At 43.3% G+C, this 26,543-nt stretch overlaps 1 protein-coding gene and 1 pseudogene across 5 annotated transcripts; both read right to left on the minus strand.

Moving 5' to 3' along the window:
• Positions 1 to 1,156: 1,156 nt before the first annotated feature.
• On the minus strand, positions 1,157 to 21,463 carry LOC110043138 (leucine-rich repeat serine/threonine-protein kinase 2-like). Of its 4 annotated transcripts, none has more exons than XM_020748559.2 (12): positions 20,915 to 21,463; positions 18,621 to 18,729; positions 17,448 to 17,851; positions 15,962 to 16,343; positions 14,343 to 14,979; positions 12,809 to 13,001; positions 12,185 to 12,358; positions 10,435 to 10,668; positions 9,311 to 9,592; positions 6,888 to 8,588; positions 5,111 to 5,919; positions 1,157 to 4,003 (listed from the first exon to the last, which is right to left on the minus strand). In XM_020748559.2, the coding sequence occupies exons 1-12, from the start codon at positions 20,958 to 20,960 to the stop codon at positions 1,865 to 1,867; spliced, it is 7,110 nt and encodes a 2,369-aa protein (XP_020604218.2). In that variant the 5' UTR covers positions 20,961 to 21,463; the 3' UTR covers positions 1,157 to 1,864. The 4 variants fall into 4 exon arrangements, with proteins under 4 accessions (XP_020604218.2, XP_020604217.2, XP_020604220.2 ...); XM_020748558.2 differs by having other exon boundaries at positions 5,111 to 5,922; XM_020748561.2 differs by lacking the exon at positions 20,915 to 21,463 and adding an exon at positions 18,846 to 20,427 and having other exon boundaries at positions 5,111 to 5,922.
• Positions 21,464 to 21,754: 291 nt separating this feature from the next.
• Positions 21,755 to 25,171, minus strand: LOC110043247 (uncharacterized; annotated as a pseudogene). Its single transcript, XR_016208152.1, has 2 exons — positions 25,098 to 25,171; positions 21,755 to 24,402 (listed from the first exon to the last, which is right to left on the minus strand). The product of XR_016208152.1 is annotated as an uncharacterized LOC110043247 (transcript).
• Positions 25,172 to 26,543: the final 1,372 nt, after the last annotated feature.

Consider the following 26,543-nt stretch of genomic DNA (forward strand, 5'->3'; position numbering starts at 1 on the left):
GAGTTAGTGTGAAGTCCCTGAAACTCGGAAATATCGTCCAGTCTCCTGGAAATCAAGTCTAAGTGGGTCAAAATCAAAGTTTACGCAGCCCGGTCTCTGCTTCTTTCCAGTGTCTGAGTAAGCGGTATATCGGCCAATCTGCAGATATCCAAGCTTTCCATTATTTTTCGCTTGACGATTTCACTGAAGGACAAGGTCTTCTCGAGTTAGTTTAAAGTCACTGAGATTCGGAAATATCGTCCAGTCTCTTGGAAATCAAGCCTAACTAGGTGGAAATCAAAGTTTGCGCAGCGCGGTCTCTATAGCTACTTCTTTCTAGTGTCCGAATAAGCTATATTTCGGCCGGCATGCGCATAACCAAGCTTTCGATTATTTTTCGCTTGTCGATTTCACTGAAGGACAAGGTCTTCTCGAGTTAGTTTTAAGTCCTTGGTACTCGGAAATATTGTCCAAGCTCTTGGAAATCAAGCCTAAGTAGGTGGAAATCAAATGTTTGCGCAGGCCGGTCTCTACTTTTTTCCAGTGTCGGAGTAAGTTTAACAGGTGCTATATCTCGGCCACCATGGACATAAACCAGCTTTCGATTATTTTTCGCTCGTCAATTTTACCTTAGGACAAGGTCTTTGCGAGTTAGTTTCAAGTCCCTGGGACCCGGAAATATTGTCCAAGCTCTTGGAAATTAAGCCGAAGTTGTTGAAAATCAAGGTGTGCGCAGCCCGGTCTCTGCTTCTTTCCAGTGTCTGAGTAAGTCCAACAGGGGCTATATTTCGGGCCACCATGCGTATAACCAAGCTTTCGATTATTTTTCCTTTGTTGATTTCACTGAAGGACAAGGCTTTTGCGAGTTAGTTTGAAGTCCCTGGAACTCGGAGATATCGCCCAAGCTCTTGGAAATAAGTCTCTGCTTGGTCTCTGCTTCTTTCCAGTGTTTGAGTAAGCTATATTTCGGCCAGCATGCACATAACTAAGCTCGCGATTATTTTCGCTTGTCGATTTCACTGAAGGACAAGGAAAGATGTGAATTTCATCACAGTGGCGCTTAAATCAAGGGTCTCGGATTGGCGTTTAAATTTTACTTGCCCGCGAGGTAAAAGGCAGGGAACCAGGTCTTCTTAACCCTTTAAAAGTAAATTTAACAGCCTTCATCTCACCAAGGTGGCAAGGAACATCAGGCTTTATTTTTTTTCTAGCTGCTAGGCGTGCACGAACAGTCCACATCGAAAGCATAAATTAAGCCCAGCCTGCGCCGAAATTTGTATTTAATAACATTAAATTTGTCCCAAATTTGAATTGGGACTAAAGATATAGAATTTTCTCCATAAAACACCACAGAGGACTTGATGTCGTAGTCAATTTGAATTTGAGTTGTAACAAGGAAAAAATCACTAAAATCCATGAGATACACAGTTCGAATAAAATCAACTTGTACATATTTTAAAACGTTCCCTTTCGTTCGTTCGTCAAGCTCATATACGAAACTCCTGTAAAAGATGTCCGTATTTGCTATACACTATAACTACCATTAACACCACAATTCTCTTTTATGATAGCAAAAAAACTACCTATGATATCTGTTATATACGTATTCAATAGCGACGTCTTTAGGCAGTGACAACAACAACTGAATTTATCATTTGCTTTTGAATCATCTGTTCTTTTAAGACGGCAGGTCTCGCAGATAACGGGTAGCTGATCTCCAACGAGGTATGTTCGCTTGACAATTGTTCGTGAGTTCTCATTGTCATGCTTTGATAGCAAACAAGGCCTATATACTCTTCCAGTGTCAGTTAATTCCTCGTACCCTCAAGATATGGTACTCAGTCCCCCACAAGAGATCTCCGGATGTACTTCCGTCGCCTTGTAATTACGTTCCCAGATTCGTTTCGTCACTGTCTTGCGAGGACTGATGAACATTTGACGAGGTGTTACTTAGACGGAAAGGACTACGTTGCCGGCCGCTTATAGACTCTATTCTGGCAAAACAACTCCCGGAAACAACTTCCCACATGATCATAGAGCATTTAGGCTGCGGGCTTGGATTTGTGTCGACTGCGTCATGTTCTTGTTCTTCGATTGGAGGGGTGGCACTCCAAAGTTTTCGTCCTGATATGCTCCTTAGGTAATTCTTTTTTTTCTCCGGCTCACTCGTTTTCCTAATGGTAATCTCCTGAGGGGGCTCTCGCACCCGCTCCGCCGCTAAGACGCACACAGGTCCCAGCCCTTCTCGCCTTAGCCCCTTTCCAGTGCTTATGACGTAGCTTTGTTCGGTACCGCACGGACCAGGGCCATTAATTAGAGTGAGGGTCCGCGTTTCATCAAAAGGATGAAACCACGTGAGCAGATACCCTGTTTCGGAATCAAAGATCAAAATGTGGCCACTCGCGATCCCCACCCACAGTGAGTCGCGCGTGGGCTCAACGCAGGTAATACACGCAGCGGCGTCACCGCTATCCTTGCGTGCCTCTTCTTCAGTGGAATCTGCGCCGAGGCTCTTCAGGATAGCTACGCAGTCGATGTTGAAGAGATTCCGTCTGGTTTCGACGTCCCATTTGCTGAGGACAGATCTGCAAACGGACAGAACGCCTTGCTCGTCAAGACAAACCTTGAGGAGGGAGACCTGGGTCTGAGGGTTGTTCTCCATTCCTTTGGGGCCGCCGTACCACATGGCGTCAATGTCGAACGCTTCCATTTCGCCGGGTTTCGTAAAATATCTGAAAATATACCGACTGGTTGATACCCAGAGTTTATCCTGTGCGACAGTCAGTGACAGAATTCGGTGGCGTCCCACTTTGAAACTGCATAATGTACGCTTTTTGTCGCTTTTCTTCATTTCTGTTTTCAGGACGCAGCGCACTTTGCCATCGCTCAGTCCAACAAATATATACTCATCATTCGACGACACGCAAGTGATCTGCTCGTCAAATGGCATGGATGTCACGTACTTAAAACGAAGTTCACTTGAGCTAGCATAAACATAGATTAAGTCCGCGGGGCCGCGAACGGCGATCAACACGTAAGGCTTCATAAAATGCATGCACTGAATCTGAAAGGCAAGAGGCTGCTGTTGTTCGGTTTCAATAGAAAACGAGAACTTCATATCCAGCGTGCGACCATCGTAGATAAAAATTCGGTTTCCTGAATGGTCATCACACGCCAGCCACAGATCGCAGAAATCTGGCACCAGACAGGCATGCCGCACAGATTGCTGCTGAGGGTTAACGGCCTGCTTAGCTAGCAAACATTGGAAAGCTGGGTGACGGACTTGCTCAGCTATCTGGGAAGACGTCGGTCGTTTCATCGGGCTATCCGACCAGCAACGAAGCATGAGTTCGGTAAGAGTCGGAAGACCGAATGTCGACACCGGAACCTCCCGCCACTTCGGACGCTCGCCGGCGATCACAGCAGCGTTGATTTTAGGTTCGGAATCGTATTCTTCAAACGGAACTGACCGAGTAATGATTTGGTACAAAAGGATCGCATACGAATACACGTCCACTTGAGATGTGTACTCCTCTTTGTTTGCGCACTCCAGCATCTCGGGCGCGTGGTTACCGCATGAACCCGCACACGAAATGAGACCGGTAGAAGTCGCAAAATTCGCCGTGCCGAAGTCGATAAGTTTAACGTGAAGATCAGCTGGCTCGTCCAATGACCAAACTAGGACATTTTCGGGTTTTAGGTCTCGGTAGATGACGCCCAAATCGTGCAGGAAGCGCAACGCATCGGCAACTTGGTAAGCGATGCGAAATAGTACAATGCGATGAATGGGCATCGGATTGACAATGATCTCGGTGAGAGCTCCCCGCTCCGCCAGTTCCAGTACGAGGCATAAGGGACGAAGACAGACGCCAATGATGTTGATGAGGAACGGATGCTGCCGCACGCGGCGTAGCACGTTCAATTCTTTGCGCGCCTCGCGGTAATGCCTCAAGGGGTCTGTTTCGTCGCTTTGAATGTAGAACTTGATGGCGACGGCTTGTCCTCGGCATTCACCACGAATAACCTGAGGGAAAAGACGACATCAGCAAGCAGTTCGCAGGAATGCGGTCGGTGGTCATACGTTTAGTCGTTAACTTTCATTATTATATAGCTAGCTCCGCGAGCGGGCAAGATGAATCAAATCCTGTGCTGTGATTGGCTACCCGAGCGGACAAGATGGAGCTATCTTGCCCGCTCGGGACTACCCGCCGTGTCCCGCGAGAAAAATTTCCCCGAAAGCAATATAATAAATCCTTTATTGACCAAGCTTGTTCGGCCAAGATGGCTGGATATTGGCCTCGTTCTTTTTTTGCGAGTTTATGGACCTCGACTCCGTCTCGGTCCATAAACGCGCAAAAAAAGAACTTGGCCAATATCCAACCATCTTGACCTCACACTTGGTCAGTAACCCATATATATATTGTATCTGACACCAAGTAACAGAAGTCTAAATGCGGCCTCGTCCCCAAGGCTTTACAGCCCCCTCGGACTTCAAGGAAAAAGATGCCCTGGGGATGATCTTGGTCTGCATGAAAACGTGTATTTCAGGAAATGGTCGTTCAATTCTATTTTTATAAAACTAGTAATATATATTTCGCATTCTGATTGGTTCTCCAGAGAAACAACCTGCGACATCTTGTAGGCTAGACTTACTTCATGAAAGGTCGAGAGACGCAAAGAAAAAACAAAGACTACCAAGTTCTCTCACTTGTAATGCGACCTCGACGCGATTTATATAACCAGCCAACATTTTATAGCTAATCTAATACTTTTCATTTTCACGCATTACTTAAAATTCGCGGAAATTAAACCCCCTGATATGTGACTCATTTACTTGTCCTGAGCCAAATAGAGATCGGTCACAGTGATGACAAGAAATAAAGATTTGCTTTGTCCATTGATACACGCGTTACTACTGAACAATAAGATTTCCTATTTATTAGACTGGAAGCTCCGTTGTTTCTCAAGCACCATCAAATTTCACCCGGGAAAATTTTACCGGCCAAACTAGAGAGTTTCTACGTTCCGCGAATTGCCCGAAAACAAGGCACTACACTACAACATTGAAGGCTTGCGATTAGTTTAATAGAAGGAGATATGCCGAATTTTTCTTAGCAAAATGACAACGTACCTTTCCGAAACCACCGCTGCCCAGCCGTTTTGACTCGGTGTCCTCATAGGTGATCTCGTCATGCGACAACAACAAATCGGCATCTACGTCATGTAACATGATGTCAGGTGCCACTTTGTGTAGATTAACCTTGATTCGAGGATGACGGGGACAGGGAATTGTATCTGACCTTGAACTTTGAAGCTGGCATTCAGCAAACGAGAACTTGTTCGGTTCAAGACCCAGGCGTTCGCACACGACGCAGGGGATGAGCTGCCTGACCTTGGGTTGCTGGCCGTCCGTGGACGAAAACTCCTGATACCACTCCCGAATCAGGGTGTCGATGTGGTCTACCACGTAGCTTAAGACCCTCCGACCCTGTGGACAAGGGCTTACTTCTGTAACGACCAACTGTCGGTCAGAAGCGGGATCCGGGAGGCAGTACAGCAGGAAGAACAAGCGAGGGTGACGAAGGCACACTCCGGACTTCCAGCAATGAAGGAAGCCATGGTCAATCAGCGTCGCCAGGTCTGTTGGTAACTGCGGGAGGCTGTCGATGGGGAAATCTTCCTTGAATGGGCAGTAAGGAAGATGCGATGTAACACTGCGGTGCTTGGCTCTGCTGCTATCTCTAACGTTACTTCTGCCAGGATCCGGCGTCGCCGAAGGACTTCTAGAATGGGCTCCAGTCTCCGGCGATTCTACTGAGATCTCGGGGAGAAGGGGCGGGACTGAGCCTGGAGAATCGTGTGACGAAGTCTCGGCATTGGGAACCTCTCCAATTGTTTCATTCCAATCGGTGCTGACTGAGTTGTCTGACACATGGCTGGCTGCTAAGAAAAGAAAAATTTATCGGCTTATTTAATCTTATTTAAACGTGAAAATAATTGGGCTGGAACCTCAAGGTTTTGTTACTAATTAATTACGAGGTCACACACAAGTAAAAAGAAACTGAAGAACAGACGTGTTTGAAATACGGACGCCAACCAGAAGTCAAGTATTCTCTGGTTGGGCGCGTCTTACTGCCTTTCGCCAAAGTGTAGCGGAGCTCCGGCGGCCCGAAGGGCCGCTAAGCGGAGCACCATAATCATATAGGAAAGAAAAGAAAACCAGCTAGCTGTTAACCTATCAGCTCCAGCTAATAGCTTGACAGAGACATGCAGCCTTGTTTTACAGCGTACATCTTTGATATTGGACATCCATGTTATGGTCAATTGAAAAACAAAACAAGCTATTCGCTGACCAGTATCACGTGACCATATCGCGGACTTAAGTTTGGAGCTCTGACCAAGTGCTGGTTTTTCGATTGGATCGCGGGCTCAAGCGAGGTTTACCTGTTGTAATTAGGGCCGTGTTGTTCGGAAGCCGGTTAACGCTAACCCAGGATTGAAAGTTAACCGAAGTATAAATTTGCCTTGTATAAAAATGTTTTTCACTATTTATGTTTTGTGTAGTTGACAATTATTCAAACTCAAAAGAGAGGGCCAAACAATATAAACAGAAAACCTCACCACAAAGTTGCAAACTTCAAATCAAAATTCTCGCTTATCCTGGGGTAGCTCAGGCGGGCTTCGAACAACCCGACCCAGGAGCTCCGCTTTTAGGGTTAGCTAAATATATGTTTCTTAGACGCAAAAGCGAGAGCTTTCCAACGCATTGACAGGACTGCAAAGGCACACGCCACAAAACAAGAAAAACAACTTCTGGTTACCACCCGTGGTTCAACAACGAGAGCACTTAACGTCCTAAGAAAATAATGGAAACATTGACCACAGAAATTACAATTTACTCTTTTTACCTGCAATTTCCTCGTCACCAACAACAGTCCGTATCTCTATGGATGTGTCCCCTGCCTCGCTGACGTTAGATCCCCGACTAGAACCGGTGTGAAAACATTCTCCATCAGACTCTTTATCCGACGAAATGCTGTTTGATACAGAGGAGCTGACCGAGTGATTAGATGCCACCTCACAACTGTCGCCTTGAAACTTTTCCTCTGACACAGATCGGTGAAAATAAGCCTCTTTCAAACACGACTCCGTCAAGGACTGGAACTGATTAAGGCCATCGGTACCAGGGTCTTCGTTAAAGGGACGTATTTCAGGATCTTTGTTTAGCTCCATTAATGAAGGATCCTTGTGGTGTCCATCGCTTTTTTCGTGTGTCAGTGGATCTGGGGTACATGATCTGGAGGTGGCAGAGTGATAAGGCACGCTATCGCTGTCATCGCTATCGTAATTTTGAGAAAGATTTAATTCAAGATGACCATTGAACCTTTCAGAACAAGATTCTAAACATGTGTCTTTCGAAGCGAGAACCTCGATGTCTTCATCGGCTGCGCCACTGGCGAGTTCATTTGGTCGAGATGAATCTACCAAGTCAACATCTTTTCCATCGAAATTCGAAAGTGCATCGTTATCAGCCGCTGAGGGACCTTCCGCAACATCGGGGTTAATGTGAAACTGATTGGGATTGAGTGTTACACAGGAGCCCTGTTCAGAGCTTGTGCGTGATGCGCCAAAATGCGCATTTTCGCCTGAGTCTCCGTGTGACAATTTCTGTCGCAAGATTGGTACAGCCGAGTCGCTTTTGGGAGTTTCGCTTTCGAGGTCATTAATTTCGTCATGGCGGCGGTGTGTTCCCGGGTCAGTACCATGTTTAAATACTCTTTCATTCCTCCACGAACTATCGGCTTTGGAACCAACAAAGGGATAGGACGCAGTGAGCTCGCCTGGCGCCCTGGCACGAGCTTCATCGTCGTCGTCTGAACTGTACTCGAAACCCGAATCACTCCGAGAGCTTCCACCTTCCAAATCGGAATGACTGAAAAATCGGCCGTTGATGAAGGTTCCCGTACGGTGAGAACTGAAGAATCGAACGAGACCGCGGAAGTCACCAGGCGAACCTGGCAGATTCTCAAACGACCCACCAAGAGAAGCTTCGAAGGTAGCCAGTACTTCATTGTCACTGTCGGCAAGACCCCCTGTGGTTGAACTCTCTAGGTCAAGGGGGCATTTGCAGCAGAATGGATCGAGCTGAAACGGGCTCGAGTACTCCTGTCGATTGAAATCTTCTCCGCCCGACAGCATATCCTTCATGTAAAACAACAGGCGCGAAATCAGGCGACTCCAGAATCCAAACGGAATGCAAGGCAAGGAATGGATTCGTTTCAGTGTGATAAACGGGAGATCGTCGTTGGTGGCCTCATCCGGTTGCCCGGCGGGAAGTTTGGAAGGAATCAGGACGCGGTTTTCGTCTAAGGAACATGCGATCTGGAAGCGATTCAACAGACGGATGAATTGCGGAGCGTTCCGGTATGGAAAGAGTTCACCTTTGAAAATCTGGGGCAGGGCGTCCAGGTTTAAGATGCCATTGCGAATGAATCGGTTCACTTCTTGTAGCGTCACAATCTGTGCCATCAACTCGCAAAGCCACTGAGGATCAATGAAGTACAGATCTTGCAGATCTTGGTTTGGGTCGTCGTAGTGCATCAAAATGCCTACACAAAGATCAGAGCATTTATTGATACCTTTGTGTTTTTATAAATCACGTCGAATTACCTTGGGAGCACTACTGATTACAAAATCTACCGGTTGTCTAATGCTGCGAGACATGTTCATTTCAGGAAGGGGGGTGGGGGGAGGGGGGGGGGGGGGAGGAGGTTACACTGGGCATTTTTTCTTGCAACTTGTTTCCCAAAAAATTGTGAAACAAGAAACAAGAAACATTGCCTGGCGTGACAGCACCTTTAAATCCTTAGTTAGCGTTTCGGTTTCATTTTAGATTTCAACTCGTTACCCGCACAGTTCAAGCAGGTCAGATATTCTTCGCTCCTTACTCCTTGGCAATGGTGGTGGAAGAAAATCATACCGTTCCCCGGTACAGAGATAACTCAACATTACGATACGATACGATAAGATACCTTTATTAAATATGACGAGAAGTGCAGCTTGTATGCCAATCAATCGCTACATTAAGTGTTTAGAAATGGCTAAATAAAACCACTTTAAATAAAATAACTTTAACTCGAAGGACAAGCATGCCACTAATGTCAAGAGCGGCCGTGTAACCAGAGAAAAAGTGTCAAGCACGAGAAAACACGCAGCGGGTCTCAAGCTTGGAAAAACGTGCCTTAGCCAATCACAACTTGTTTTGGCCTTGCTTGCGATTGATTGGTTATAGCGCACTTGACAATTAACCAATCAGAGAGCTCAAACTCACCTCTCTCGTGCATAAACTTAGTAACCTCCACTAAGTCATTAGTGTCCTCGATGTCCAATGTGTCATTCTTAATGGTGTCCAGGACAAGTGCCTCGTACTCGGATTTGTGCATGATTGGCAATCGTCCATTATCCCGCAACTCCTGTCGCTTGGCTTCAATGATATCTGCCACTAACAAAAAGCTGTGCGGAATCTTTTCGCCCATTACTGACACTTGCCCGCGTTCACTCTTCTGGAGGTTCCTGGCAACGTCGTAAATGGCTATACGGAGGTCATCAATGCCTTTATTTCAAAAAGGAAAGACGAAAAAAAAACAGTCTTTTTCAGTGTAAAGGTGGAGGGAGGGGGCGAGCTGAATGACCATGATAGAGCCTCGCGTGGGATCCTTAGTCTGTAAATTCTCCTGTACACGGTCGTGAAACTTTTATACTTTTTGATGTCAATGCATTAGAAATCAGCACGTCATAGTTCTCAATTTTGCTGTCTGTATGCTAAAATGTAGCGAATTATTATAATTAGATTCATAACTTTGCACAGCGCATGTTGTTGCCATTAATGGTCTTCAGAAGTGAAACCTGCAATTTTGCATCCGAGATTACGCGCCAGATATGGAATACACGATTTCCGTATTCTCGGTATTGGACTGGAACTAGCATGCAACCGAGGCTAATGCGGGGAGTTTTTCAAATACAAACTGGGACATAAATCTCTTTGTAATGATATTCCCCGGCATGAGTATATGACCTATTCCGCGCACTGATTTACAAGAGAGGCAAAAACTTTGTTTTAGCCAGCGAACAGGCAAAAAGACAAACGCCTGGTAGCAGGTTTACTTGGGGTACCCTATTGCGTCATGATGAACGCGGATTGGCCGTCTTTCCATAATTTCTCTCTTAGAAGCCAATTACCTCCAGCGATGCAAGTAAATATATAACTAAACTATGAATCGTGAAATTACTAAATCGGTTACTTTCAAGGCAAAGAGCTGAGCTGCCAGTAAGCTATGTAATCGTTTCAGTTGGTGTTTTTCTTGCTTAAAGCTTAGACACAAAATCCCTTTGTTTGCAGACGCCTCTGCAGTTTTTACTTTCGGCCGACACATCAAGCCATTACAGTACACAAACCTTCTCTGTTGTCAGGTGCACAACTAACTTCCTTGATATCCTTGACATTGATTCGACTGTACTTCGGTAACAAGACCAGCTCCTTCACTAAGTCGCGCATGCGCTCCTGGAATCCGGGTTCCTTGTTTTTCTTAACCTTGTCCAAGTGTGTGCCCACTATGATGAGGCTGGTGTTGGAAGCGCTGGCAGATATGGTGTCCAACCAGCTCTTCAGCATCTCGACTCCGCTTTCACCTACCAAGAGATAATAAATACATAATACATACCTGTCTTCTTAGGTTTCAAGCGAGGTATCAACGGAGGACCCATCCACACTACATCGGAAGAATTTGAAAATGCAGCTTTATTTCTAAGGTTAGGCCTTCGGTCCACAGCAATCCGTTTTCGTTTCCGTGTGGACGGAAAACATTTTCGGAAGCGATGGTGTCACGATAATCATGTGATTTTCCTGCCCAAGCTTTCCTTGAACACAAATCCAAAATGGCCGGTGATCGTTGCGTTTTCAAATTTTTCCGGCGTATGGTGTCCCGATCACACTAATGCGTTTTCGCACGAAAACGCATTCTTTTTGGTGCGTTTTCACCTACCGTTGATAAAAACGCAGACTTTCGAAAACGGTTTCTAGTGCAGCGTGGATAGATGAAAACGAAGGCTTTTGAAAACGGTGCCGAAAAAAGCGTCATATACTGTGGCTTCCATCAGCGTTTTCGGTCGTTTCTGTGTGGACGATAGGCGAAAACGTATCAAAAAGTATGCGTTTTCATACGAAAACACATTAGCGTGGACTGGTGAAAACAAACCGAAAATTAAACCTGACGCTAGTGTGGTCGAAAATATTTTGCTTAGTCTTCCTTGAGACGAATTCGGGTACTGTTAAAAACACATTAGTGTAGTCGGGTCCTGAAGTTTTCAGCACCTGAGTACACTCAGACGCCTGCTGAGAAAAGATTAAGTCTCCCAACACCACCTTAAACAAAACTTATCACAGTTTTGCTAACAAGAAGTGAAAACCACGGACAAGGACTATTACACTTAGTTTAAAATATTCCATTTCCATGTCCTGAATAGCACTCCGGTTAGCCTGAAAAGAGCAAAGGTTAGCCTGTCGTGAACGGTGCACCGGTTAACCTGTTTACGGTTAGTTAAAAAAAAAATTACAATACTTAAAAGAGGAAGCCACATCAGCCTTAGCTGGTATTCATGCAGATCCTCTATCCTGGTCGAACTGGAATTTGGAGATGTTGGTTTTTGTGGGAGGAAAAACGGAGAACCCGGACAAAAACCGGCGAGAACCGACAACAAATTCAACCCACATAGAACACCGGGCCGGAATCGAACCCGCGCCACTTTCTTGGGAGGCTCTGCTCCCCAGTTCTCAAAAATTGTATCGTTAACAAAATACAAAAGGGAAATTTCTGACAGCCATCACCGAGTGTTTTAAAAACGCTATCCGGCTGCCGGACAGCTAGACGCAGCACTGTTTCAAAATCCGAGTTACGTTTATTATAAATAATGTACAAAGGCATGTGCTGCTAGGGAAAAAACTGTCGTAATACAGTCAAACCTCTATTAAGCGGCCCCCTATTAAGCGGCCAACCTTTATTGGGCGGCCAGCGTCCAAAGTCCCGAAAAATTGTCAGTTATACTGTAATAAAAACCTCCATTCAACGCCCATACCATTCAACTTTTATGGTATTAAGTATCGCGAGAAGTAAAGAATGATATGGTTACAGTGGTACATCTGCCTTACCTTCTTCCAGGTTCCACACCAGTAGGTAAAGCGCCAGAGTGGATAGAAAACATTGATGTGTTGTATAGAAGTCTTCTTGACCACCAAAATCCCAAATTTTGAAAACGAACTCCTGGTAAATCGGGAATAGACCGTAGTCCTTTCGATTGTAACGGAATTCATCCATGGCAATTCCTGCAGAAAAAAAATAAAACACAGAAAATTCACTTTTGAACACAGTTCTTCATTAAGCATCAAGTAAGCTTATATGATGAAACGGCCCTCTGTATACCTTCTTAATCACTCCCGAACTGAAAATCAAAACTTTTCCTCTCCCTTTTTGTGACCTACACTGTAACAATATAAAAAATGTTACAGTACTGATTCTGTAAGGAGTAAATAGATGTTGTTCACTCTCGTGAACTTGAGGGTTATTAAGTTAACATAATCAGTGTGTCTTTTTATAATCCTGAAGAAAACAACGACAACATTATCAACGTGTCTGGGTAAACTGATAGCCGAGAGTGAAACCCTCTACTTATTGGAGACACCTAAATGTTAAGATTAAGGAACTATTTACAGCGTTAAAAGTTAAAATTAAGGATCTATTTACAACTGTTAAACATTAAAAGAAACATTCCCCACCGTTTGTCGATTTATTTTCATTGTAACTGTAGTTTCTCATCAGCCGATGCTTCAATGTTGTCTTGCCTTGAGCAGCCCTGCCTACCAGCATCAGCTTCATGGTGTAATACCCCTCTGATCTGCGCAGTATGTTTCGAAGATACGTGATGGTTTTGATGCCATTTCTCTTTATTTCCTCGGGAGGATCTGTCAACTTTAAACACCAATGAAAGAAAAACGTAACTACACGCCAAAACAGTGAATAAAAATGTAAAAACAGGCTCAATATTGCCGTTCTGGAGACCAAAATCTCTTCTTGAGGCCCAGACACTGCCGAGGAGGATAGGGAGGTGGGTGACGTGTAAAATGAAAAAGGCAGGGCTGATCATGTTGTCAAGGGCATGGTTGCCACAGACATCTCTCTTCAAAATTCCCTGACTTTTCCCTCATAAAAATAAAACTTCCCTGACCAAAGAAATACAAAATGTCAGGTCCAGTAGGGGCTTCCTCTTCCACTCATTTATTACGAGCGATAATTTTACACAATTTTCCTTCTTCATTAATGAAAAATATTGTTGAGATCATAGTGACCCCAAATATTTCTTCCAACAATCACTGGCATTAAACCAGACGTATTAAATCCTGTTGACAATTTTCCCTGACTTTTCTTCAAAATGCCAATTTCCCCTGACTTTTCCCTGACCTTGAAGAATTTTTTTCCCTGACCATTCCTGAGCCTGTGGCAACCCTGAAGGGGCTCAAATTTCAAATTTGTAGCTAATGGTACCGCCAGTGAATTATCCTGGTCCAGTTTAGGACATGAGACCAGAAACTAAGTTTTGCATTGGAAATATTAGTGCCATGGGAAAAAGTGAGTTCAACGAAAACATGCAAAACAAGACTCTGCTACCTTTTAGGGTATCCTTTCAATATTTTGAAGTCTTTCCACACAACTCCCACCACCAGACGGGTACTGGAGGGGGGGGGGGGGGTATGTAAGTAGACTGTCACATGAGGTGGTCATAAAGGTTAGGTAGTTAAAGTCTGTATACGAGCCAAGTGGCGCATCAGGCCAGAGCTTATCTCCAATTTCTGTAGCATGAAGTGACTAGGAGTATTTCTACTCCACCCAGGATGGGATGCTGGGCTATCCCAGGGTTACCCCCAGCATTAAATTCCCCAGTACCCATTTATACACATGGGTGGAGAGAGGCACTGTGAGAGTTAACTGTGTTGTCCAAGAATGCAACACACTGTCCACTGCCAGGGCTCAAACCTGGACCTTGAGTGCAGTAACCATGGGGCCACCTCACCTCTGGCTCTCACATGAAGTGGAAACTCAGTGCAAATTACTCCATGTTGCATTGCCCTCAGCTTTTTTGGGGTGTCACAGTTCATGAGCCAAAAGTAAACTCAAATATTGTGCACATGTAGTGAAGCAAGATCGAAGACACAAATAATTTGCACAGCAAAAGCACATCAGTTGATATTATAGGTACACAATGTGTGCAGAAGGAGCAATTCATACATTGATCATGTTAATTACAACCCTCACCTGATCCAAATTTTCCAATTTAAGCATTTCAATGTTGGTAAGTCGTCCCATCTGTGGTGGAAGCTGTGTCAATCTAGGGTTACCTGACAGATCCAGTGACTGCAAGGTTGTTATCGCACAGATACACAGAGGCACTTCGTACAAATTATTTCTTGCTATGTACAAAATTGACAACTTGGCATTTGCCATGCTCTTAGGCAACGTCTCCAGAGAGTTATCATTTAAATTGAGTGTCTTCAGAGAGGGACTCCATTTACATTTCTTAGGCAGTTCGACAATTTTGTTCTCAGACAGCCGCAGATCCCGCAAACTTGACATCTCAAGTAGACCAGCAGGGATAGTCTTCAACTGATTCCTCCTCAAGTCTAAACAATACAGTTTGGTCAAGATGGTTATGTTACTTGGAACGCTTGTAAGTAGATTTGATGCTAAGAAGAGTTTTTCCACCCATGTGACATTTTCTAGCCATGAAGGATCAATGTCACCCAGGGCCAGTTTGGGCCAATCAATTCGTTTCTGCACTTGATTGCAATTGGTACTCAAGAGGAAGATTCCCGCAGCTTCCTTTTTCTTCTGTTGAATAGCTAATCCAATAGGTACTGCAATGTTAAAGGAGTCTCTGTCAGAAATACACATCCTGCAAAAACAAAACAAAAAATATTTTAAAACAATTCAATAACAAGATAACCATTGTGAATAAAAACAATAGGTTAAGTCCATGTTGGGCCAAGTGGTTCATAAAGCCAGAGCTTATCTGTCCTTCTATTGCTGGAGCAGATCTAGGGGGGTTCGGGGGTTTGGCCAGACCCCCTACATTAAAAAAAAGTGAGACATTATTAATGCACTGACTTGGCCTCAGGATGCTGGAAATCCCATTTCTGGGGACCTCAATTTTAAACTTTTTATGACGGAGGTTGCCCTTGGACCACCCTACAGGGGACCACCTTCTGCAGCCCATATCTTGAACCCCCTTCGCTAAAATTCTGTATCTACCCCAGTATAGCATTGTGCAACAGGAGTGTATCTATTCTCCCCTAGATGGGATGTTAGTCCACCACAAGGTTACCCTCCAGCTTTAAATTTGCTGGCATCCATTTATTCCCTGGGTGGAGAGGAACAGTGTGAAAGTACAGTGTCTTATTCAAGAACACAACACAATGACCCCTGTTAGGGCTTGGCAGGGTTGAAGTGTGGGTTGGGGTCATTAGGCTGAGGAGCAGGACAGGGAGTAAGAATCACTCTCCATACTCTGCTTTCCTACCTGTACCTGTCTCGCAAGTCCAATCCACACTAAGTGCATTTTGTACTTCTCTCCTGCTCCCCCCTTCCGCCTTCCTAGAACTCCTTTTTCCTGTCCTCATCCCTCCCATACACAATATCTCTCCAACCTCTCTTTTCCAATTCCTTATCAACAGACTGTACTCTTGAGCACTGCACTGCACTGCACTCTCTAGCTGGGAGGTAGTGTGGAATATAACTCTCCCCCCTTGTGAGGGGAATTTAACTGCAATTTGCTCCCTGTCACTTCATGCTACAGAAATAAGGATCTGCTCCAATGCATAGAGCACTTTTGCAAAAATTCAGAATGAAAATCACAGTCCTCATTGACAAGCAAATACCTCATTCTAGACAAAACATCGTGGGTTAGTACCACATCGTTTGGTAATTCTGCAAGGGCTTCCCGCTCATTTTCTTTGTCAACCTCAACACTCATCAAGTATTTTAAAAGCTTCTTTTTATCATGTTTTGCGGCATAGCAGGTTAGCAACATGGCAGCTGCATCACAGGCATGGAACTTCAATGCCTCACTGATGCAATCTCTGAGTTGTAAGGAATGTCGTCCACCTGTGATAACTAAAGAACAGATGGCATCCATGTGGCCTCCTCGTGAAGCTTCCAGTATTGCCTCCTTAAAACAAGATGGTACAAGATCTTGTAATCGAATCGATGTCAGCATCTCTCTCAAGTTTGGACTGTTTTCCCTGGCTGCCTTTTTGACCTCTGTGTGTGGAACAGAAATGAACCATTTTAGTATCAGGGAGTTCCCAAATTTGTAAGCATAAAGGAAAAAGAGTAGTACGCACCAAACAAAATTCATTTGAAATTAATTATCTGAAGATTTCACGAATCATTATTTTTGCAAGTCCCTGTGAAAGATAACCCTATACCTGCCAACTTTTCCTAAGATGTAATCATGATTTTCGTATCCATATTACCTGAATTTCAGAAAAAACATCCGATGACTTCTGAACTTTACTAAAGACATTCTGATGACTTCATGAACACTGCTGAAGATTCCTGAAGATGTTGCAATGAATTCCCTCAAACTGAAACACGGCTTTTTAGCTTGTTATTTAGGACTCAAATGAGACATTAAGTACCATTCACTCACCAGGACTATTTCAGTTGGAAATTGAATTAAATTATTCATGCTAATGGTTACTGACCAAGTTAAGTCCAGAATTGTGAGTCACGCATGTGAAATTGTCACGTATGCATGTGATCGACATTTTAGATCTGCAGGTGTGTGACACATGCATTATGTGTGTGAGTTGGTATAAACCTCAATTATGGCAATGTTTGCTTGACCCCTTGAGTGCCTGACCATTGTGTCTGCTGTCTGCCACACCACTTTCACTGAAAATGGGTGTCTAGTAAAAGCCTTCATATGCCATGTAAGCTTTTTCACTTAACCTTATATTAAGACATGTACACATTTCTGAAAGGTCATAAAAGTGTCTCCTCAATGCAGTTAATTTCACTGAGGTTGACGTAATTTAATATCCATTAACATCGCAGCAATGGGAAATTAGAACTCTGTTGAAAAACCTCCTTCAAATCTCAGGTGCCAAAAAAAGTTGTTTCTGGTGTGCCGAGAGTTTGACTAAATCTCTTAAAATTTTGACGTACCCAGTACGTCATATAGGCCCTTGAGAGACTAAAATAATGATGTACTGAGTATGTCACATAGACACTCAAGGAGTTAATATTCATCATTTGCCAATAAATTTGTTGAAGCCCATCATGGTGTGACAATAATTCTAACTTGACCAATTATAAACCAAGTTACCAATCAAATTCCCTCTTTGCATTTAAGTGTCTGACCTTCACTCTTGAGGACACGTGCTGTCTTCTTGCACTTGTGAATCATGGCAGTGTCATAAGGGGTTTTACCAAACTCATCTCTACTTGTTATGTCTGCATTGTGCTTCAAAAGCTCCATCACACAATCTAAATTATCCATTGATGCCGCAATATGAAGAGGTGTGTAGAAGCCGTTGGCTTTGGCATTTGCATTGGCACCATAAAGAAGCAGGAGTCTAACAACACTTATTTGTCCTTGATTGGTTGCTTCATGAAGAGGAGTGTAACCTAGGAAACCAAGTCGTTCCTCCAGCTTGTTGACGTCTGAAATCCCTTGAAGGTATGGGCGGATCGCACTTGTATTGCCTTGACGACACAAGTTGTGCAGATAACCAGCGGTCGAAGATGGACTTGATGCCATGGTGCTTTGTAATAAAGATTTTAAATAATTATTATTACAAATTAATTTTCTTATCATGACTTTATAACAGAAACATTTATTATAAAAATTAAGAAATATATTAACCCATCTGCTGCACATGAAAAGATCTCCAATGTACATGTATCAAATAGCAATTGAAAGGCAACATTTCTTGGCCTGTATTAATTAAATGAATGAATAATTTTATTACTGGGGGGAACCTTGTAAATTTTCTGGCATGCTTCATAGCTGGGTAGCTACAGCGAGCTAGTTAGTGAAAATAAACTATTTGTCCATATGATCAATACATGAGCTTACATTTGTTTGCCTTGCAGCAACGATTTACAGCGTCGATCTTGGAACACGGAAAACTCATTCATTTGGGCTAACAAGCTCAGGGAGTTTGATGTTTACGAAGTTGAACAACTATTAAAAAGCAAATGTCCTGGTAAATGTCTCTGTTATACTAACGGCAGTCAACTGAATTCTATCAAGTTTATGACTGACTACACCGCTTTATAAATTTGAAAGAATATAATGAGTATATCCCAAAAGAGTTTTTAAAGCGCCCTTTGTGTACTTCCAATTAACTTACTAATTAAGCGCTTTAATTTAAAACCGCATCCTTCCTTTGGAGATAAAGTCGAGAGAAATATGTGCTAGTCTTCAATCAGCCACTAGGACTTTATTTGTTAACCTGTTTACACTTGGATTGACCACATTCAGTTCAGTGATCATGCTTGGATGAGTGACTTCCGGTCCATAATTCTTACCTTTCACGGCTTGAAGTTTTTCGCGAAAAATCACCAGCCCCGTTAATGGGGGAACTTGTCCTCGTGACTGCAGAAGAAACTTGGTGAGGTAAAACGTCCCATCTTCGTTCTGAAGAAACAAATGAACTTGATTTAAGCTTAAGTTAAAGTCCGTTGCGATCATCGAGAACACAACCATCGAAGCAAAGCAAGAGAAGATTACACACATGCAAGGTTTCTACCTACCTAGCAAAGAAAGAAAGAAAGCAGGCGGACTTTGTCAAAAACGCGGCTTTGGGGAAAACAGAGTCAAGCGAAGAGTGACTGCATGCTATCGAACACGAAAACCAGGAAGGTCACACAATCCATTAGGTCGATCACATGACTCGAACGTGCCGGAAGTTCCCGATACGACATGGGCTCTTCCGTTAGTGCTCTGGCTCATCGGTCGCCTCTCACACTTAGCAATTGCTTCAGAAGGACATGTATATATGTACATCTTATCAACCAAGCGCGAAAATTTAGACTCCTAAGGTCTTGACACCCAGTAAGGTTCCGAACAAGCTACAATCCTAGACGGAAAATGTTGGGACGCCAAGCAAGTTCTCCCCTCCCCCCCTCCACATAATCAGGTCTTTTCTTTTCCCCTTTCATTTGAACAAAACGCGCCACTTTCCAACCTTGATTAGGGGGAATCCAGCTTAACTGTCCCAGCTATTTCTGTCTGGGATTGTAGGTCAATAAGAGATATATTTCCTGACTGAGAATGGTCGGAAAGAGAATTCCACGATCACGGACAAGAAAGGCGACGTGAACTTGAAAGGTGGAATTCTGACTGAGAGCTGACCTATATTGGCATTTACCTACGTCTAAAGTTTCCACAGAAAAATAGGGAGAGGAAAGTTGGAAGAAAAAGAAAAAAGAATATTTTATGTGTACAGTGGAACCCCCAAAGGGCCATGAAAATAACTGCTTTTTAATAAGCATCCAGCATGTAGATGTAATTTTTAAAATAAATTGAAACCGTTCATACAAAGATTAACATAACTATTTCGAGCGGCCGTATAAACGGAGTAAAATTATAAAGGATTATACAAGGAGGGATTTCCGAATGCGGCCGTTGACCGTTGGGGTGGCCAGATTAACGGGGTTTTCGGATAAGAAAATGTATAGACGTTTCGTCGGGACAAAGTAACCGTAATATAGCTGGTTTTCACATGACGTCCTAAAATTCAAACTACAAAACTATTGATCTTCCTGAGATTTTACTTTAATGATGTATAAGAGCAGCTGAAAACTAATTTTCATACAAATTTTCGATCCGAATAGGTTCTTGGTTTTGTGATACACTACGCTTGAATTTCTAAGCTTTCGCGTGACTCGGCATTTACATGACGGCCTAGAGAGCTGTCATGATGGTTAAAAAAGTGCCTTATTTCGGGGAATTTGGCTATCTGAACAGTTCATGTCTTAGAAAAAGTATTATTTTAATGTTTTAGAGTTCCTCGAGGGATAAATTCACGCTTTTGTAGCAAAATTCAGTGACAAATGTTTCTGTTGTTTTCCGGCCGCCATGTTGGTGCCCATACGGATAGGCACCAGCATGCATGGCGTCTCCGTACAAATCTCTATAAATCCGGGTAAAAAATTTCTCCGCATATCTTGCATAACAAAAATTGCTGAAACCAGAATCTTGGCGAGAGTCTTTGCATATCTACCTTCTTTCACTTCCCAGATTCTGGACTTTATCTATTGAACGGTTTTGATTTTTATTTTGATCTATTTTGAATTGCGTGACACTGAAAACCAGCAATTAAACGAGGTGACTTACGAGATGACCTTAAATTAAGCGGGGTTTCACTGTATATGAAAATGACGTAAATTTTCTTTTAGAAAATAAAGTCATGAGGTCTCATAAATCGATTGACATAAGCATTTTTGTTCGAGATTCGAAGTTAACTATTTTCTGAAAATTGCGAGGCTACCCTCAATTTTCTTTTTGGATTTCAGCAGCCCTTACTCTCCTCTCTTATTAATGAAGAGAGGAGAAAAATTTACTGCCAAAAAGAGGAGGCTTATTTGAGAGGGAAGGGAGAGACGTATTTGAAGAGAGAGAGAGAGAGAGAGGGGGGGGGGGGGGGGAGAAGGAGAGGGGAAGGTAATCTGGGAGCGCGGAGTGGGACGTAATAGATGATTTAAGGTATTATAGTTTTTACTTTCCAGCACCCTTTAAGTCCCTGCAGTACATGGCTTTGTCAGGAATGAGGAATGATTTTGATCGAGAACAATATCTTTGTAGAAATACTTTCAGTTACCTGATTGCAGCAATAACTGCTCTCGACAAGCTTTGTACTCCTTCATTAGGATGGTTGTGGTGAGTTTCACCTCGGTGAGGCCAAACTCCTTGAGAATGTTATCTGTCACGAGGAATTTCTGTGCAATTTCATTCAAGTGTCCTGTGCTGTAGTCGTCCCATAATCCTTCTAGTATTTCCAGCGAATTGCACTCCACTGTGATTATCAAGCTTCCCGTTTGAGCGTCAACGAATAACACTTGGCGCACGTCTTTTAGATACTGAAGGTAGCCATTCAACTCCTCTGGTTTAGACGGGTCAACTGCTTGGAAGTACTTGAACGCAATGAAATTCAAAACTCCCTGCGCTGATGGAATGCCTCCATTTCCGAAGTGTTCTCCCCCGAAACCTCCAGGGGTCGGTGATTGTTGCTGGCAGGATATGACTGGGTTCCCACCGGCACTCTGGGTCTCTCCTTCGGGTTTCCGTGAAGCTGCAACCACCTCATGAGATTGTCCTTGCAGACCAGGTCCTGAAATGGCCTCGCAATTGATCCGAAGTCGAATGCGAGCTGTGGGGAAACAATTTCTTAATGAACTAGACACTGTGGACACTGAAAAACTAGGAACTGAAAATCGTGTGATCTCTACCGCGTGATCCTCTGCATATGGTAACGCCTACCACATGCCTTTCCTCAAACAAGCGTTAAGGCTATACCTACAGAGTATTGGCCCGATGCTTTGGAGTTGTAGCGTTACACGAGCCAACCGCGAGCCCAAGTTAACCTCGAGTCACGAGTCAACATCGAGTCAACCACGAATCAACCACGAGTCAAGCGATTTTTTTTTTTTTTTTTTCGTCATTTTGTTCCAAAAGAAAAATAAAGATTGTAACTATCAGCTCTACTCCGGTAAAATGTCCTCCTAAAAACACAGCACAAACTGAAGTACCCTTCAGAAACAAGTGTGAAGCGAAAAAGGTCGCGAGACGGAAATTAAGGAAAGAACGGCAAATATACTAATGTCAAGAAGCCTAGGAGTCCAAAATCAACCATTGCTTAGATAGCGAAATATTCAAAGATCCCACTATCATACCGTACAAAAAGGGCAGATCGTTCGGGCAAAACTTTCAAAGCAGCTATTACACGTGGATAGGTGTTGTGTAGGCCTGTCACCCCGCCGCGACCGAGGTGAGCCTGTTATAAAATGCCCCGTTGTTAACTGCTAAGACAATCTATATTCATATATTTCAGGTTCCTACAATCTAAATTGGTTTCACTCGTGGTTAAAGGCGGCGAAATATGAGATGCAAAAACCCGCAGTTTGTCGCGCAACATTGTTTCGTTACAAGTTTTGGGTCGATGTTCCGCGTTTTTCACCTTGCGTGATCAACTTTTGTTGCGGGTTGAAGAAATGCAGCAGGCTGATTGGTTGATTTGCATGAGCATGAACAAATTTGTTGCGTCACAAGTTGTGAGTTTGATGAAAAACGAGCAACAAAGCCAAAATTTGTTGCTCAAAGTAGACCCGCGCTCTACTTTTCGCAATAACTTTCTACAACCCGCAACACATGTTTTTGTTGCGCGACAAGTTGATCACGCAATGTGAAAATCGCGAAACATCGACCCAAAACTTGCAACGAAACAATGTTGCGCGACAGGTTGAGGGTTTTTGTATCAGGTATTTCGCCGCCTTAACTCGATGTTGACTCGTGACTCGAGGTTGACCTGGGCTCGCGGTTGGCTGGTGTATTAAACGCTACAACTCGGTGCTTTGCAGTGAGGACTTAGCACAAAGAGGTCATTGAGAGCTGATTTTCTCTCAGTAAGCCCGGCCCCAGTAAGCTTATTTCATAACCGTCCCAGTTGTTCTTTAGTTCTTGCTCGTCTACTATGTCATCTATATCGCCTGTACCAATCACTTCAAATCTTGACTAACAGGAAGAACAGGAACCATTTAGAGTGTTTGTTATTTGTACATCGCCCTTCCTGGACAAAGATACTGGTTTGCAATGTACGAATTTTAGTCTACTGGTTAACTTAACTTTGTTGTTTGTCTTGTTTATTTCAATTTGAATGTATGTGTGACTTAAATTTGTTATTTTGTGTGTGTGTTTGTGTCCCTGACCGAATGATGTAAACAAAATTGTAAATTCTTCTTCTCTGTTAAATCTGGGGTGAAACTATTGTTGTTGTTGTTGTTTTCTGGAACCCACGATTCACAAAACGGTTAGTCAAACATATTTCCCCCTGCAATTGTCGAGGACGTCGAGGGAGGAATAACTGTGTGTGAGTCATATTATTCAACAACTGCTGCAACAGATATAAATTCTAAACTTAAAATTGTAAAACATTAATTTGTCATCAATTTTTCAAACAAAGAAGGGTACAATACTGTGTAGCTAACCTCCATCGGCTTGAGAGCTCTCAGCTGAGGAACCGAGCCTTTCTATCGATTGTTGTACCGTTCCAAGCTGACTTTAATGTTTTGAGCTTCCTCCCGAACTGTTGTCTCTATTGAGAGTGTTTTGTCTTCTAGCCCATCGTGGGCAGCCTTTAAACTTGTTTCCAAACCTCCAATTCTTTGTTGGACTGCTTGAGTTGTGTTTTTCATTTCGGTTGCTAACTGTTCTCTGAGGTCCCGTGTTCTCTCTCGCACTTCTCTCCCTAAGCACTTGACGTTCTCTGTAACAGAGCTTGCCTCAACTTCCAGTACTTCCTGAATACCTTGTAAACTAATTTCCAAACGTTCCATCCCTTCTTGAGCTGCGTTTTTCAGTTCCATCACAGATTTCTTCACTTCTGTGTCGTTTTCGTACCACTTCAGCAGTTCCTGGATGTTTCTTTCGTCTTCTGCTGTGAGGGGATCCGCTAAAAACTTACCAATGGCTTTTTGCCATTCCATCTTCTTTGCACGGCTGATGTGTCCCGCGACTCGCACAAGGGCACCGCTAATTTCCCGCCAAAGGAGAGGAAACGCGCCATCGGTTATCTCCATGTTTTGGTTCACGTGACCGTATATTGAGTTGCGATAATATTTAATTCTCGCCAAATCATCGGGTAAGCTGCAGTCTGTAGGTGCTGGTAGAGCATCCCACCCTAATACAGGAGGGGTCAGGTTGCATATTGTCCTTAGCAACCTGAAGAGCAAGGTAACGTCGAAATCTGTTGACCGGCCGTACGCCCCTGGGGATGGGTAAAGACAGTCCCACTGAGGCTTAGATAGCTTTGCAGATCTGAGTTGCTTCTCTGTGGCTGGATTTTTCAATATCGTTGGTAGACTACTCGGAGGATATATGAGGTCAAAAATTTCCCTCAATAGTGTTGTGCCTCCACTTATTAGAAGTCGTGTAACGCGGTGAAAATTGGCTTTTCCAGTTGTTGAACGGAACACTTCATGTGGGTCTGGCGCCGCCGCCATTGTATTAGTTAGCTTCGGAATAATATGAGGTTCACCTCAGGTCAGAAAATCATTGTACCTAAAGCAAATCGCGTGTCCTTCATCGGGATCTCTACGTAAAATAAAATAAGAAAATAAAATAATAAATCACCCCTATTTATCCTCCGTTAAGATTCACAGCTCAAAGGCTTGTGGGACTGAGTAATTACGCCAGCTGGCGAAAATTCAACGCATATCTTATGAGTCTTCGCATTTTTACAAAATTCGGCGTGCTAAATAATTGATTCATGGAGGCGGTTTTTTGTTTATGTGAAAAATACGAAACAATTGTTGATATTGCGTGACATCGTCAAAACGGTTTCGGCGTGATAGGAACGATCTCAGCACGGTGACCTTCTTTAAGTTAGTAAACTGACAGCTTTTTAGCGTTTTGCATCCGTTTTGCAACTGCCTTTACAGTGCCTGTGATCTCTCATAGGCGGTAGGCTCGTTACCAGCCGCTGTTCGAGAAAGGATTTTTTCATACAGTCACATACGTACTCATATACTTCATGTGCGGTTATATTTTGATCTCATCACGTCACCAGCTCCCAGTTTCTCGTTTGATAGTTCAGTTGGTCAGAGTACTACACCAGTATTGCAGTGGTCATGTGCGAGTCCCGTTCACGCATGAATTTTTAATTTTCAGGCCGGCCGATCAGTACTTGCTCATAACTGAGTTGATCTAACGGTTCCAGGTAATGATGTCTTATTTATCTACTTCCATATAAAACTTATGACATAATTGATCGTGTCATAGTTTCTTACCTTGGAGGTCCGTCTTTTATCAGTTCACCGATGATGCACTATTAAAAGCGGAAATAGCTTACCTCAACGAGCGCGAGTTGCATGACGGTAGCGAACAATAAAACAAGCTAGGACTGGGAGGGTAGGGCGAACCCCTTCCCCCAAAAGAGCTAATCACCTATCAAAGGTCCGTAATGCGTACCCAATATGCCTGAAGAGGAGAAAGTACATGATATCTAATAATCTATACTGGCGAAAATTTTGAAGGAGTGAAATTACTTAGAATGACGGGTCTTTGATCCGCCAGTTTCAACCGGAAATATACTTGGACCTGTACGGCTAGTCGTTCGACGAAGTGCGAAACCCTAACGGCTACCCAGCCGTGGGTAACCTGTTTATTTGTCACAATTACACCAATTACTTTATGGTGGTAACTCCGAATTCAGTCCACGGGGTACAAGATAGTAGAGGTCAGTAGAACACCACGTCACACCGTCAGGAACCTACCACTTACTGGGAACACGCCAATTACACGGCCGGGTAGAAAAAAATCGATGCACAAAAAGAGATCTTGCATCGGCGAGTTTTTTTGTTGCTCGTTGGAAGCCCGATTAAAGAAACAGTACCTATTTTAGCTTATCACGCAACACTCTGGTGTTCTGGTTCTCGGAAATATTAATACCGATGCATACATTTACGTCAGTTCAACCCCTATTTAGCGGCCACCGTCGGGAAAATGGATAGTAGCCGCTTCTTAAGGGGGTAAAAGCAATAGAAAAGCCATCATTGGCACTTTGATTACTGGCCACCTAATAAGGGGTGGCCGTTAAGGTGGGAGTTCACCTAAAAACGCACGATTTTTTAAAACTTTTCTCGTGGCTAAAATTTAATTCCAAACCATGGCAAACTATACATTTTTAGATCAAAGACCAAAGATTATGAAAAAAAAAAAATTTGTGCCCTAGACCTGCATTGTAACATGACACCGGGTGATTAAATCTGCCACTAGCTGGGGAATGCCAGGGCTTACTTGAGAAAAGATAACTCCTACAAGAGCTGATCAAAATGAATATTTTTTACATATTTTAACAGAATACAAATAGCTCACTAGTTTAAGCACAGAGATTTTTGAAAAGTTTAAAACACACGAAATGGTGACCAGTTAAATCTGATAGAGAAAATCCAGCACACGTTTCAATGCATAGCTTCGACAAAATGCACTGGATGGAAAAGTTCTATGCTTGAAACACAAAACTTACTTAGAACAACAAATCCTGAAAATTTCAAATCCTTTTCAAAGTATCTTTCCTCAAAGGCGAAAATGACTCATTAATTCGGATCGAGAAAACGAGCCTTGAACTTACCGTAAAAGCAATTTTCACAATATAACTTTACCTTAAGATTGAAATTCCGGTAAAAACAAAACTTCGAATTTTTTTTTTCACAGAATTTTTAGGTTAACCTCCG

Source organism: Orbicella faveolata, unplaced genomic scaffold, assembly GCF_042242905.1.
Source record: "Orbicella faveolata isolate gen_17 unplaced genomic scaffold, um_ofav_v1 contig_24, whole genome shotgun sequence".
NCBI lineage: Eukaryota > Metazoa > Cnidaria > Anthozoa > Scleractinia > Merulinidae > Orbicella > Orbicella faveolata.

Bases quoted from the DNA above. Each gene is read 5' to 3' on its own strand.
- LOC110043138 (XM_020748558.2), bottom strand. From the start codon at position 20,960: ATGAAGGAGTACAAAGCTTGTCGAGAGCAGTTATTGCTGCAATCAG. The intron at 18,730-20,914 runs GTAACTGAAAGT...TTGTTTCTTCAG, and splicing joins GCAGTTATTGCTGCAATCAG to AACGAAGATGGGACGTTTTA. The intron at 5,923-6,887 runs GTAAAAAGAGTA...TTCTTTTCTTAG, and splicing joins TGGTGACGAGGAAATTGCAG to CAGCCAGCCATGTGTCAGAC.